Source organism: Carassius auratus, chromosome 29, assembly GCF_003368295.1.
Source record: "Carassius auratus strain Wakin chromosome 29, ASM336829v1, whole genome shotgun sequence".
Taxonomy (NCBI): Eukaryota; Metazoa; Chordata; class Actinopteri; order Cypriniformes; family Cyprinidae; genus Carassius; species Carassius auratus.
Window position 1 is genome coordinate 14887956 of NC_039271.1, and position 13572 is coordinate 14901527.

The following is a 13572-nucleotide window of genomic DNA, read 5'->3' on the forward strand; positions in this document are numbered from 1 at the left end:
ATGGGGCTCAGGAGTCAATTAGTCAAGACAACAAAGGAGACTTAGAAGGATGAGGAAAAGACAAATAGAAGACAAATTCTGCAAAAGGAAATAAACAGCAACTTGGGCAAATGGGGGGGTTGGGTTACAAATGCAAAAGGAAAAAAACACAAAAGTGGCTGCTAGTTCATTAATTCGAATTTCATATCGGACAAACTTGAGATGACAGCAGCGTGCTTGTCAAATCAGATCATGGCCTAGCAGAGCGGAGAACCTCCCGGTGCTTGGAGCTAAAAGCAGGAACAGCTCATCGCAAACAGCTTTCTTGGGGACTGTGTGTGTAATACGCGTATAAGTATGTGCGCGATTACTGCAGCATGCAAGATGTCTTCATCGCCTCTGATTACTGCGGCCCGCCTTTTTCCCGCATGTCCGCCCTGAGATGTCACTCTCCCCCTAAATGAAAAGTGACAATTAAAACATTCTCTTAAGGCACTCCAAATCAAGACATGCTGGCAAGGCTGGCGGAGAGCCGTTCACCACGGGGCCGGAGCTAGCGAGGTGAGAGGCCACAGTCTGATCTGGCCCCCAGCCATGGAATCAGGGGTTAAAGTGTTGATGGCTGTCCGCAGGCCCAGCACCAGTGGGTAAGACAGAGTAACACACGCACTTAGGAAACAGGAGGGTCGGTGAAGAAAGAGAGAGGGCTGAAAATGTGTCTTTAATGCAAAGGAGGGAGAATGTGAAGGGCTAGATTGACTGTGCTACATCAGATGCTAATAAAGAGAGAGTGAGAAAGACGATCTCAAAGGTTTAGCTGAGTCAAGCCAGTTCCACAAAGCACATCTTCCATCAGTCAAAAGGGTTGGGGTTCAAGAGTAAAACAAAGAACTATCGTTTCATTAATGCCTGTGGATGTAACACTGTACTAAAATACACTTACAGTGTTGTCTGTATTAATATTCAGCAGCCCTCGATAATAGCACAAGATGATGAAGATGTTTGATTGCAAAACTAATGACTCAGTTCATTATATGTATGAACAGTTCATTATAGTGAATCGAACAGCTGAGATTTAAACCTGTGTAGTTACTGATTGGTTGTTCATATCAGTGCTGCAACAACTACTAAAAATATATTTTTGTTAATTGAACTTGAACTTGATAAATATACAGTAAATATTAGATAAAAAAAAAAACATTCATTTAAGAAACAAAAAATAGCCATGGTGCATTCGCAAGTACTGAAACTGGAACAAAATAAGTTTAAGTACTAAAGTTACTACAATTACTACAAGCGACTTACAAATATTGACAGTGGAAGCAATTAAAAAGAGCAATGATATATAAGTGCTATAACAAGTCTCAGTTAGGTTAACACAGTACACGTAGCATGGGCTTTTAAATAATAGAATAAATAAAAATAAAACAGATAGAATAAAAAAAGAATAGAGTAAGCTAGTGTTAAAGGTCTTTACACACACACACACACACACAATTGCATAATAAATGAAAAGAAAATAGAATACAAAAAGATTAAAAAGGTAGTTTGATTTTTTTTTAAAGATTAGAATTAGAATAGTGAGTGATAAAGTTAGAGGGTCAAATAAAGATGGAAGAGATGTGTTTTAAGCCGATTCTTGAAGATGGCTAGGTGAGAGACCACAAAACAAAAATATATTGCAGTATATTGGAAAACAAAAATATATTGCAGTATATTGGAAAATATCATGTAATATATTAGGCATATATTCTTATATATATATTTATTTTTTTCATTATATTGCAATATATTGAAAGTGGCAATCATTTGTATATTTTGCAATATATTATATAATATATGTTTCATTAATATATTATTAAATGTATTCAAATATATAATATATTAGGAAATAAAAAGGGAAAATAATATATTACAATATATTTTAAGAAATATATTGGTAAATATATTTTCCTTTCGTATGGGGACTCAGCTGCTCGGATTGAGTTGGGGAGGTCATTCCACCAGAAGGGAACATTTAATTTAAAAGTCCGTAGAAGTGACTTTGTGCTTCTTCTTCAATCAAGCGACGTTCACTCGCAGAACGCAAGCTTCTAGAGGGCACATAAATATATCAATTGAAGCTAAATAAAAATAAATAAAAATGGCAAAATCACATACAATTACTAAAACTAAAAATATAAAAAATAAAAGCTAAATATTAAAGAACACTAATTAACCTAAAATAATGCTGGTTCATATGACAACATTTAAAGATAGAATCTTTGTCAGTAGTTATATTTAAAAAAAAAAAAAAATGAATCAATGTAATGTTGCCATATTTATACACACACACACACAATTAACTGATATATATATATATATATATATATATATATATATATATATATATATATATATATATATATATATATATATTTATATTTATATTTATATTAGTTAATTTATGGGACCTTAAAATATAGAGATTAGTAAGTCACTGAAATGTCTGTGTAAACATACCTTTTGCAAGAATTGATTTAAATTTACTATTAAAAATAATAATTTATTTTCTCCAAAAATATTTTCTCAACTTCTAAAAGAATCAATAATGGAATCACTGAAACTAGTACTGGAACCAAAATCATTAAAAACCTCTTTCTGGGAGCACTTTTTTGCATGTCGACTTCTGGTTTAGCATTGTACTTCTCACAACTAGCTATATTGTGTTGTACCTTGGTTGAATTGCTTCTGCTTTCATTATTCTTACATATAAGTCATTTTTGATTAAAGCAATCTGGATGCATTAATGTAAATATACATTTCCTGGCAAAAACACAACACTGCTTTGATATGGATTTGACTCTGTGTGTGGGACACAGTAGAGAAAGAGAGGTTGTTCGGGCAGGATACCAGGTCAGTCAGTAGACAGCTGCAGCACTGAGAGAGATGAAGCCAAACTAGCCTGGCCTCAGCGAGGGCACAAAGATCCAGACCCCCACCCTACAGAGACCAAGGTTTCGGAGCGCAGCCAGTGAAGGATCCCTTTCGGATTTATCCAAACTCTTTAAAGTAGAACAGAGGTCATCGACTGGACAGGATGAGAACAAAGGGGCATCAAGTAGATGCTTATCGCTGTTGCACCTTTGCAGAGAAAAAATACAGTTCCCAGTGACCTTAGCACAAGATAAGTACATAAACATATAATATCTGTATTACAAAGACTACAGAAAGTATTTGAGCATTTAAAAAACTGAGAATGTCATTAAATGAAATAGCAAAATATCAAAGCAAGAGGGATCTGCAAGCCAATGGATGCTGAAACTGTTCTGAGCTTTTCTCGTGTCAAGGCAGAGGGAAGCCCATTTCTGTTTAAAGAAATTAAATTGTATAAAGTATTTGTGAAATCATTTCTGTAACGTTACATTTCAATAAGATTATATCTCCCAATTTTGACTTTATATGTCACAATGTTATATTTAATGAATTTATCACACCTATGACTTTATATCTCAAAATGTGACTTATATCTTGCATGATTAATAATATATTACTTTTTCACATACTTCTGTTCTTATAATTTCTCTATATGTTGTAATTCGACTTTATATCTCATAATGTGACTTGATTTCTTATTTTAAACTCACAAATGCCAGGTTTTTTAATACAGTAAAGGCGAAAATGGATTAACTATGAAATTTCCACTGACGTTTGACAACCAAATACTTTTTGTTGCCATTTTGAACACACACACACACACACACACACACACACACACACACACACACACACACACACACACACATATATATATATATATATATATATATATATATATATATAATTATTTTTTTTTTGTCATTTGAAACCTTAGAAACTGTATTTGAGCTCCATTTCTTTCATTTTACTATAATATGCACTGATGTACAGTGCATATTTTAGTTTTTTATTTATTTATAGTATTATAGTTTCTTTTTAAGGTGACTTAAAGTAATCAAATACATTTGGAATACATTGCAAAAAGAGTGAGGACAACAACTAAACCCAAGTTTCTGGATGCTTTCCATGTTACATTGTTTAAGCCGAGATTTACAGGAACGTTTAGACGGCGACTGCCCGCTGGTTTGGCGCTGTCAGGCGTTTGCAGCTTTAATCTGATCTATTATGCTGATGAGGTTGACTCGTTTCCAGAGCCATCAGTGGCTTCACACTCACACAGTGAGCTGGCAAACGACTCCATCACCTGCGCTGGTGAGCATACCGACACTCTGTCACTCAGTCACACCTGACACGAGTCCAAAAGCAGGTTGTTCACACCAATTCTAGTTCACGTTCTCTCCTCGAGCGTGCCAGAGAACTCTTTTGTCTCTGGAAATTTAAGAAAGAGAAGGTGTGCTTCTCTTCCTTCCTTGGTTCCTACACACGTATGTGTGTGCGTGTGTTTAGAAGAGAGGCATGAATGAATTAATGATGTCTAAAGTAAGTAGGGCATGTTATAATGATGAATGTGTGTAAAGTGTATTCATAGGACAGCGGAGCAGGAAGTAAGTGAGCGAGCGGAGCTCAGCTTCAGCCCTGCAGCTTCTAAACTCTAAGAGACACTCTGCAACAAACCCTCTCATATATCATCACGATACACAGTCCCAGCACTCCTCTCCCTCATTCCTATGTGCTCTCGCTCCACCTTCAGCATACATGCACATTCTCTACAAGATGTTTGAGAATGCTATAGGCTGGAAACTGAAGCATCACAAAACATAAATGGACAGTTCAATCACAAATGACGTCATATACTCACCCAACACGTCGTTCCAAGCCTGTAGGACTTCTTTCTTCCCTGGAACAGGAAAAATTAAAGTTGAGCGGATTGTCCCAGGGTGCTCTTTTCTCTGCAATGTCCAAAAATGCAAAACAAAATAATTTTAGAGGTATATTTTTAGTTTACTAGAAGAATTTTGTCAAGAAATTTTAACCACAGAAAAATATTACTTAACACAACTGTTTTCATTACTGATAATAATAATAATAAGAAGAAGAAGAATAATAAAAGCAGCTTCAGCACCAAATCAGCATGTTAGACTGATTTCTGAAGGATCATGTGACACTGAAAACAGGAGTAATGGCTGCTGAAAATGCAGCTTTGCCTGTCAGCACAGGAATAAATGTCATTTAAAAATATAGAAAACAGTCGTTACAGATTGTAATAACATCTTACTATACTACTGTTTTTTACTGTATATGTGATCAAATAAGTACAAATCTTTTGAACGGATGAAACGCTACTTCAACAGAAACAATTGAGGTCTCTCTACACTTCAAAACAAACCCAATAAATCAAATTCCACCCATCTGAACCCAAGATGATAAAATGGAGAAAAGTGGGGGATGGAATGTTGTCACTGAGCTGAGGATAAGGTCACTCAGAGGTCATCAGAAACCTTGCAGCGTTCTCTTCATGACTGCAAAAGGACAAAACGTCTAAAGGCAAATCTGCAAACTCAACTACAGGAAAAGAAAAAAAAACTAAAACAACCAAAAACAAAACATCCCGCGTCCACGACGGCCATGAAGACAAATCCAATTATTTGTGTCTCATGTTGCAAATTTGTTCTAATGGATGGAATAGGAAAATAAATAAGTGCCTGCAAAAGGAAACAAAGGGATGTGATTTCTAATTAACATGAAAGAGAGACGAAGAGACACATTAGTAAACCCATCTTTCATCCTTCTCCTCTCCTCATAGCCGGCACATTTGTTTGTGCCCAAATGTTGTCTTTTAGAGGGAAGCATGTTTTCCGTTTCGCCAGCAAATTAAATGTCAACAGATTCAACATCGGCTCCAATCTCGCTTTTTTTCTGGAGCATTTTGTCGATTTTATTGTTCATTACGCGTTTTTTTTTTTTTTTGCGCTCAAACGGCTTTATTTGTCACATCTTGGCTTTGAAGATCACAAAAGCCCGGGACAATAATTAGGTTTAGTGTAATTACGAACTGAGCATAATGAAAGAGTTAAGGGGAAATGCCTGGCCTCATCTGCTCACTGCCTCTCTCCGGATAACCATTAATCCCACATTAACCCTGCACTGTCACTCTAAATGACGGCGTTGAGAAAGATGGTATGATCAGATGACCCCGATCAGGTCACACACATACGCTGAATATGATATCAATGTGGGGCGATCGCATCCAGCTTCTGCGTGAAACACTGAGGTTTAGATCCTGTCAACAGGCCGCCTGCAATACAGTAGACCCTAAACAAGAGTATGAATGAGAGAGGAAAAAGTCATCCATCCAGGCTAAATGTTAGTAGTGATGCAAATAAAGGCTTCTGTAATGATGTGACTCTACCAGAGAACTATAAAGCGAAAGATTGGCCTCACACATGCCTAAACCAGCAATATGTGGTTTGCTGTTGTTCAGCTCAAGCTTAAAGTTCAAGGAAGCGTATGGTAAACAGCTTTTTCTTTTTTTCTTTCGTTTCGAAAAGAAAACACCTTTTTCGATTAGCTTTATAAATACCCCAGTCACTTACCTGATTTAGTGCTTTTATACACTCCATGCTGTGTGTCAATGAGCGTGTGACAACTCCTGTGCTGCACCTGTGTATCTGCAAGCTGCTTTGGCAGTCTGGAGAGAAGATCTGTATAATGTATAGAGCAAAAAAGTATATTAATGTTTGTTAGTTTGCTCAAAAATACTGGACAACTGAATTATTATAAAGCCTTAAATACACAGACAGACGTATAGACAGACAGACAGACAGATAGATAGATAACCATATTATCAAACAATATCAATGATGTGATTGTGTGTCTGTGTACCACACGGCTGCATTTGTCATGACAATGTCACGCTCCCGTTTCAGTGTCTGGATAGACATGTGGTGTGTAAAAGCACACAGATGACGCTCCAGATGGCGAGGACAGACCTGTGCAGCGTAATGAAGGGAAGAACAGTCTGGGTGTGTGGACAGGTTCCCAAAAGGCTGGATGTGCTGCTTCTGCCTGCCTTCTTTAAGACTTTAAGAGGGGCGAGGACTGTCCCACACATTTGATCAGCAGTTTATTTTAATGCAATGACTTTACCCTCTTAATAACATCATCACCCCCAAAGGTTTACTCAATTTGCAATGGGGCAAGGCCAGGAATAATAAGCAACAATTTAGGGAGACTGCTGCGGTGTTGCAGAACATGAGATCACCTTGAGGTGCCACTGGGAAGAGAATGAAGATCCAGTTCAATATTATTTTAACAAAGTCACACAAATAACTGTTAATAATAGTATATATAACTCTGAAAACTTAATTATGACTAGAATGTGTCATGCTTTTTATAAATAACCTAGTCTAGTGTGATGCGAGCAGAAATAGTATGAGAAAAGAAGCTAAATATACTGCATTTCAAAATGTTTCACTCTGCACGTCCAATTTGCGGTTGGAATGAGGGTAACGTTAGCTGACTCACCACGGAATAAATGCGTTTTAGTTTAACTCATTTTAAACCCAAACAGTGAAGCATTTGGAGTGAAGATAAAAAAAAGGACTTCGTGCTGAGAAGACGAAGACTACTCATCTTTTGCGCCATCTTGTGTAAAAACACAATATTGCGTCAACAGTAAAAGCGTTATTAAGCGTTACCAAGAGATGGAAATATTGAACCTTTCATACAATACAAGCTTCTATTTTACAAACTCAACAAAACTCCACTGGACTACTCTATCAAGCCGTTGAGTACAATTTTAATGGTTGCTTGTTATTTCTTCAACCGCTTAGAGCTGATCATCTTTGGAGCCGATTGTTTTCTATTTCGCGTGCGTCGTCGCCATAGTTACAGGACGCACGCAGACTGCCTGAGAGCACGTAAACATGGTGAGTCAAGTTTTAATAACGTTTTAAAGAAAAATGTCAGTGAAATTACCAAAATATCTGCGTATATATGCAATTAATCTTTCTTCCTATGACTTCTGACTTTATATTTAATTAAACATAAGCTGCAAAAGCGAAAGTCTCGAGCCAAAATGTCATGCATGTTTAACGTTACTGTCCTAGTATTTGTTTGCAATGTTTGTCTGATTTATTATTTACTTTTTCTTTAAATTTGTTTATTTTTTATGTCTCCTTTAACAGCCACCAAAGGATGGAAAGGTATGTTGTTTGATTGTAGTAAATATGTTTGTAAACAGCTTTCAATTTAAAATGACCTTTAATTGTATTCAAATTATAAATGTTTGTAGGTCAGCTTTGAACTTAAAAATAAATTCAATTCTTTTTCAGTAAAATGAAGTTTTAAAGAACATCTCTTAATTTTTCCACAAACAATTACATTTTGTAGCATATTTTCACAATAGCTCCAAACTTTAAAACAAGCTTTAAAAGACATAAAATAATAATAATAATCATAATTATGATTATTATTATCTTAGTTTTCGCAATATAATTTATTTGCATTTTGCATCCAGTCTGCAAAAAAGAAAGAGGGAAACATCAGCAAGGCTGAGAGGGAGAGACTGCAAAGAGAGGCAGAGGAACAAAGACGGAGAGAGGAAGGTACATCTGCAATATTAATTCATCTAATTGTAAATGAGTTTTTAAATTGATAATAAACCTATATACTGTGTTTCTGCAGAAGAAGCTCGTGTCATTGCTGAGCGTGAGGAGATTGAACGGCTGGAGAGGGAGCGAATAGAACAAGAGAAACAAGAACTACTGGAGTTAAAAGTCTGATGAACTTCCATTTAAACATTCACAATTGTGTTGCAGACATCCCTGCCTTAGTGCATATGCAACTCTCTGTACTGATGGATTGCATGTGACAAGTTTTAATGTGATGATTCCACAGGACAGAGAGCGCAGAGAGGACGAGCTGAATGAACTGCGGCATATTCTTGATGAGAATCACTCTGCAGTCACTGCGTGGGAATCTGAATGCAGGGACAAAGCTAAGGTACAAGACACATTTAGCTCTATAAAGACATCTCGGGTGCATTAAAAGATAAATCAGTCTGTGGTCTTTATAGTGGGAGTGTTACATGCGTTGCGACGGCAGTCCAGATCCATCGGTGCAACCGGAAATCAACTCCTTCATCAGTTTGTGGAGAGAAGACTCAGAAACCCAGATTCAGCTGGTCTTGGAGAACTGTGCTCTGGCTCTTCAGGTAAGACCAATACTCTGGATCTGCTGTTTTTGGTTTATTCAAGTCAGTTATTGATTACTGAGATGATCCAGATAAGTCAAGGATCACTATGATTGCTGCTCATGATACTTTTAGTATTAAACATTGGCACATAACTCCATTTGAGGTCCATACCTCAAATTATGCTCTTTATTAAGGATCCACATTTTTATCTCTGTCTGATGAATGATATAAACATGTATAAAATGTCACTGAATTAAGGCTAATGTCAGCCAATTAGAATCAAGTGACTTTGAGCTTGAGCATTTAAACTAAAACTGCAGTATATGCCTATGATAAAAAGAAATTTATCGGCCATTGATTTGGATGCAAATATTGTTCTCGTTCTTGGTGTGAATGGACCTTAACTATTTCTCATGGACAGTTGACAAACGAACTGGACTTTCTCTTGAGCGAGGGTCCCAATCCCTGTGTTGCTCAGCAGTATCGAGAAACACTCCTGTGTCTGCAGAGTCTCATCCACATCAAACTCGACCAGGCCACTGAGGAGCTACTGAAGGTAAGAGCTATACCGAGATGTTCCTGTGTAGCTTACTTTTATTTCAAGAAATATCAGATGTGTGTCTTTTGCTCTCCATCCAGTCTGCAAATTCTCATTCCGACATTGAGACCGGCAACATGCAGACTGTAGTCCAGGATGAAAATGTCACTCTTTGTCTGTGGGCGAACCTCAACAAAAACCCAAGGTTTGTGGATCTCCATTATGAATTTAAGGGCCTATTATGGGATAAAGGAAAAACTTGACTATCCATGTTTCCAGGTTTAAAGGTTTCCATTTTGAGGAGGTGGGTCTGGGCTTTGAGCTGCCAAAGCCACTTGCTGTGCATGACATTGCTGTTCGGATCCTTCACACACGATACGATCACCTGTCCCACCACAGCCAGCAAAAACAGGTACAGAGAAGGAGATCCATGATGGAAGCCATTCTCACTCCACCAACTGAAAACACTGCAGCGGTGCAGGATAGAAAGATGGAGGGCGAAGGGGATGAGGGAGAAAGCTCAAAGCAAGTGGAGGAAGACAGTCGTTCGGTCAGATCAGAGAGCAGAAAGCAGGTGAGTGAGGCTTTGATCATGTGTACAGTATGTTCTTATTTTCTAGTTGCTTCTGTTAATATCATTGTGTTTCCATGTGTCAGAGTGCTGTAAGTGTGATCTCATCTAAAGAGGGGAGGAAGAGCTCTTCAGTCAAGCCGTTAGAGGAAGGAGAAAGTCAGATGGAGGAAATCACAACAGCATTAGAAGCTGGTTTGGACTTTTCCTATTTCACTTCCTGATTTTCCACATTTATTTATTTCTTTGTCTTATTTTTGGCTGTTTTCCCTTTTGGCCAAAAACCCAAAAATGCAGACATTTTCGGCAGACAAAATTTCAGTGCATCCCTAAAAATAATATATTGATGTTTAATAGTAATATATTTTCCAATTTGAATGTTTTACTTAATTATTATTTTTTTGGGCTTGTATTTTTTAAATTTATTATCATTAAAATAATTTACTTTTTAAAATTCTTACATAATTATTTTATGTTTGCGCTTTTAGCCAAGTACATCCTGAATTTCGGTTTCGGTACAGAATTTTCTTTTTTGTGCATCACTATAGTTAACTATGATGATATACTGTATGACCATATATACATATATCAAAAAATTCAGATGAAAATTTTGATTTTAGGCTGATAATTAATAAATCAGGGATATTCAAATTCTATACTACTATTAATGTAAAAAAAATACACACTGCAAGTGAATTTAGGCATTACATTATAACTGAAAGAATGAAATATATTTCAATTTTAGAAATCTGCTAAAGATTAATATTTTATTTTCATTTTACTAAAATAATTTTACTTTAACTTAAATTTCTGTTAGTTGCCAAGGCAACATTTTTATTTGATTTATGTATTTATTTTTCCTAAGCTTTTCATCAAATATTTATATTGTCAGCTTTATTTTAATGAATGAAAACGAGTTTAAATAGTTTTGGGTAATAATGGCAACACATAAAAAAAATATAATGAGTATCAAGTTATATATTGTGCATCACTAGTAATACCACTGTAATGGCTAAGTTCTTGTAAACTACTGCTTTGTTAAATTGTCTCTAGATCAAAATGGTTCCGACTCATCACCAGCTGAACCAGTGACTGACAGTGCTGACGCACATATAGTGGATCTACAGCAGTTCACACCCCTTGGCGGAGTCTTCTACTTTGATGTTTTCCATCTTCCGCCCCAGTCTCACATAGTGAAGGGCTGGGAAATGAGAGAGGTACATCATTGGGTGTAATCTAGAACAGTCTGAAAAAAAACAAAACAAAGAATAATGTGCGTTAATTGTCATTTACTGTTGTGCTTCATCATAGCTGTTAGAAACCGGTCTCCAGATCTTCCCCTATCCCACAGAGCAGACCCGCGTTCAGAGCTCTACCTCAGTGAAACTGGATGAAAACAGTAGCACTGTTGCCTCATCGCCTGTAGGGGTCACTGTAGCTCTGCCTGACTCAGTATTGTTTCTGGAGGATCCACATGTGGCACATTGGGATCCTATCGGTGAACAGTTAACACTACATATATGTAGCATCAGATTTTATCATGAATAAACAGTCTCTTCTTTAAAGCCTCCCTGTTATATTCACATCTTAGTATTTTACCTCTTGCCTGTTATTGGCCATTGTTTTGTTCAGGTCAGCACTGGCGGGCAGACTGCATTTCTGAGGCATCCTATGATGAAGAGACCCACAGCATCACCTTTAAGATGAACACATTCTCTGCCTTCACATTACTGCAGGAATCATATGCTAACATGCCTTTCCAGTCATGGGAGCTGAGGCCTCTCGGCCAAGACTCAGCTTTGTTCACAATCACTGGAGCTCTTATTGAAGTCAGCATCACCGTCAAGGCAAGAGAGGCCCTGTACAAAAATGCACTTAATTGACAAATAAGTATGAAAAGATGTTTGAATTACATCTTTAATATATTTTTAAATAAATTAATGGATGCAAAAACAGCACCCCGTCATTGAGCCATTTAATTTATCTAAGACCAACAGTATGCCATCAGTTCAAGCCCAGGCTGTTTTCGATACATACCGAAGGCTTCTCTCTGTGTGCATCAGCACTACTGATCGAAACCTTTTTGTTTCTCAGGGTAAGCAATGTATGCTGCACATGGAGGAAACAAAGAACCTAGATCATCTTCTAGGGAAGTGGATGAGCCCCTCAGAACTGCAGAAGGCCATGCAGAGAGCTGGAATCAATGTATTTGTGAATGAGTATTCAGACAAGTACGTCAGCATCAACCCGAAGGTAACCAAGAGGGCTGTATATTGCCTTACGGTCTTAAAAACATTTTCTGTATCAGCATTGATGGTTCCATGAAGAACGTGTATTATGAAATAGTGTATTGCACAAAGCGGTCTTCAAAAGGTTCTTTAGATTATTAAAATGCTTCTAACATGAAGCAAAAAATGGTTCTTCTATGGCATTGATGTGGAACCCTTCTTTTGGAAGAGTTTAGATTTGTCACTAATTCCTTTTTAATTGGACCAGTCATAGAAACCCATGACATCATAACTCTGAGCTTACCTAAATATATTTTTAGCCATGTTTCTTTTAATTTCTAGGACCCATTAATAGAGCACACAGTGTATGAACAAATGGCTCTAATGTCCTCAGCCGTGGCTTTTTCCTGGAGCCGCTGGAACACACAATGCGGACAAGAGCACCTTGTTCTTCAGGTACGTCATACACTGACAGACTGACTGAAGCACTATTAAGCTACTGTACAGACGTTCTTTGTAAGCAGGCAGTACCTTTGCCCTTTAATGTTTTGACTCTGTAGGCATGTGAACAGTTGGAGGCGGGGCCTGTGGCCGAGGAGGAATGGTCTCTTTACCTGCTGGGTGCTCAGAGGAACCAGCATCTGAAGATGAAGGAGCATGACGATAGCTTCTCTCCTGAGCTGACCGAGGGTAGCGAGTTCCACTCCACCTTTCTGCACATGCTCAGACAGGACATGAGCACCGAGGGCCAAGCCAGAGTCCGTCAGTCTCACTATCTCTACACAGACACCGTACAGAGGCTTCTGTGTGCAACACGTGTCCTCACATATTCCTGAGAAAAGAAAGCATCCAGAAAGACTACATGCACACACACTAATATCTAAAACATTTGATATCGGTGTTGAACAGTCATTGCAACCTTTTGATATGCTGGGATGTAATAACACATTTTATAGATACCACATCATAGGAAATGAGAGCATGTGCACTAAATCTTCCATTATAAATTTTTTTTTAAATGCAGAATATTACAGAAAACCTGCATTTGTGTCTCATTAAAAAAAAAAAAAAAAAGAAAAAAAAAAAAATATATATATATATATATATTCTATAAATAATATATTATTTTGGGGGCTGACAT

At 37.2% G+C, this 13572-nt stretch overlaps 1 protein-coding gene across 2 annotated transcripts; it reads left to right on the top strand.

The window, feature by feature from the left end:
• The first annotated feature begins 7557 nt into the window (after positions 1–7557).
• On the top strand, positions 7558–13466 carry LOC113048188 (protein CASC1-like). Of its 2 annotated transcripts, XM_026209811.1 has the most exons (16): positions 7559–7826; positions 8085–8102; positions 8417–8504; positions 8584–8675; positions 8797–8901; positions 8975–9112; positions 9516–9650; positions 9734–9837; positions 9912–10206; positions 10290–10398; positions 11257–11420; positions 11515–11701; positions 11836–12050; positions 12298–12456; positions 12774–12887; positions 12992–13465. In XM_026209811.1, the coding sequence occupies exons 1-16, from the start codon at positions 7824–7826 to the stop codon at positions 13265–13267; spliced, it is 2202 nt and encodes a 733-aa protein (XP_026065596.1). In that variant the 5' UTR covers positions 7559–7823; the 3' UTR covers positions 13268–13465. The 2 variants fall into 2 exon arrangements, with proteins under 2 accessions (XP_026065597.1, XP_026065596.1); XM_026209812.1 differs by lacking the exon at positions 8085–8102 and having other exon boundaries at positions 7558–7826; positions 12992–13466.
• Positions 13467–13572: the final 106 nt, after the last annotated feature.

Excerpts from the sequence above, each read along its gene's own strand:
- LOC113048188 (XM_026209811.1), top strand. Across the intron at positions 9,113-9,515 it reads ACTGTGCTCTGGCTCTTCAG|TTGACAAACGAACTGGACTT; the intron begins GTAAGACCAATA and ends TCTCATGGACAG. Across the intron at positions 12,051-12,297 it reads AAGTCAGCATCACCGTCAAG|GGTAAGCAATGTATGCTGCA; the intron begins GCAAGAGAGGCC and ends TTTGTTTCTCAG.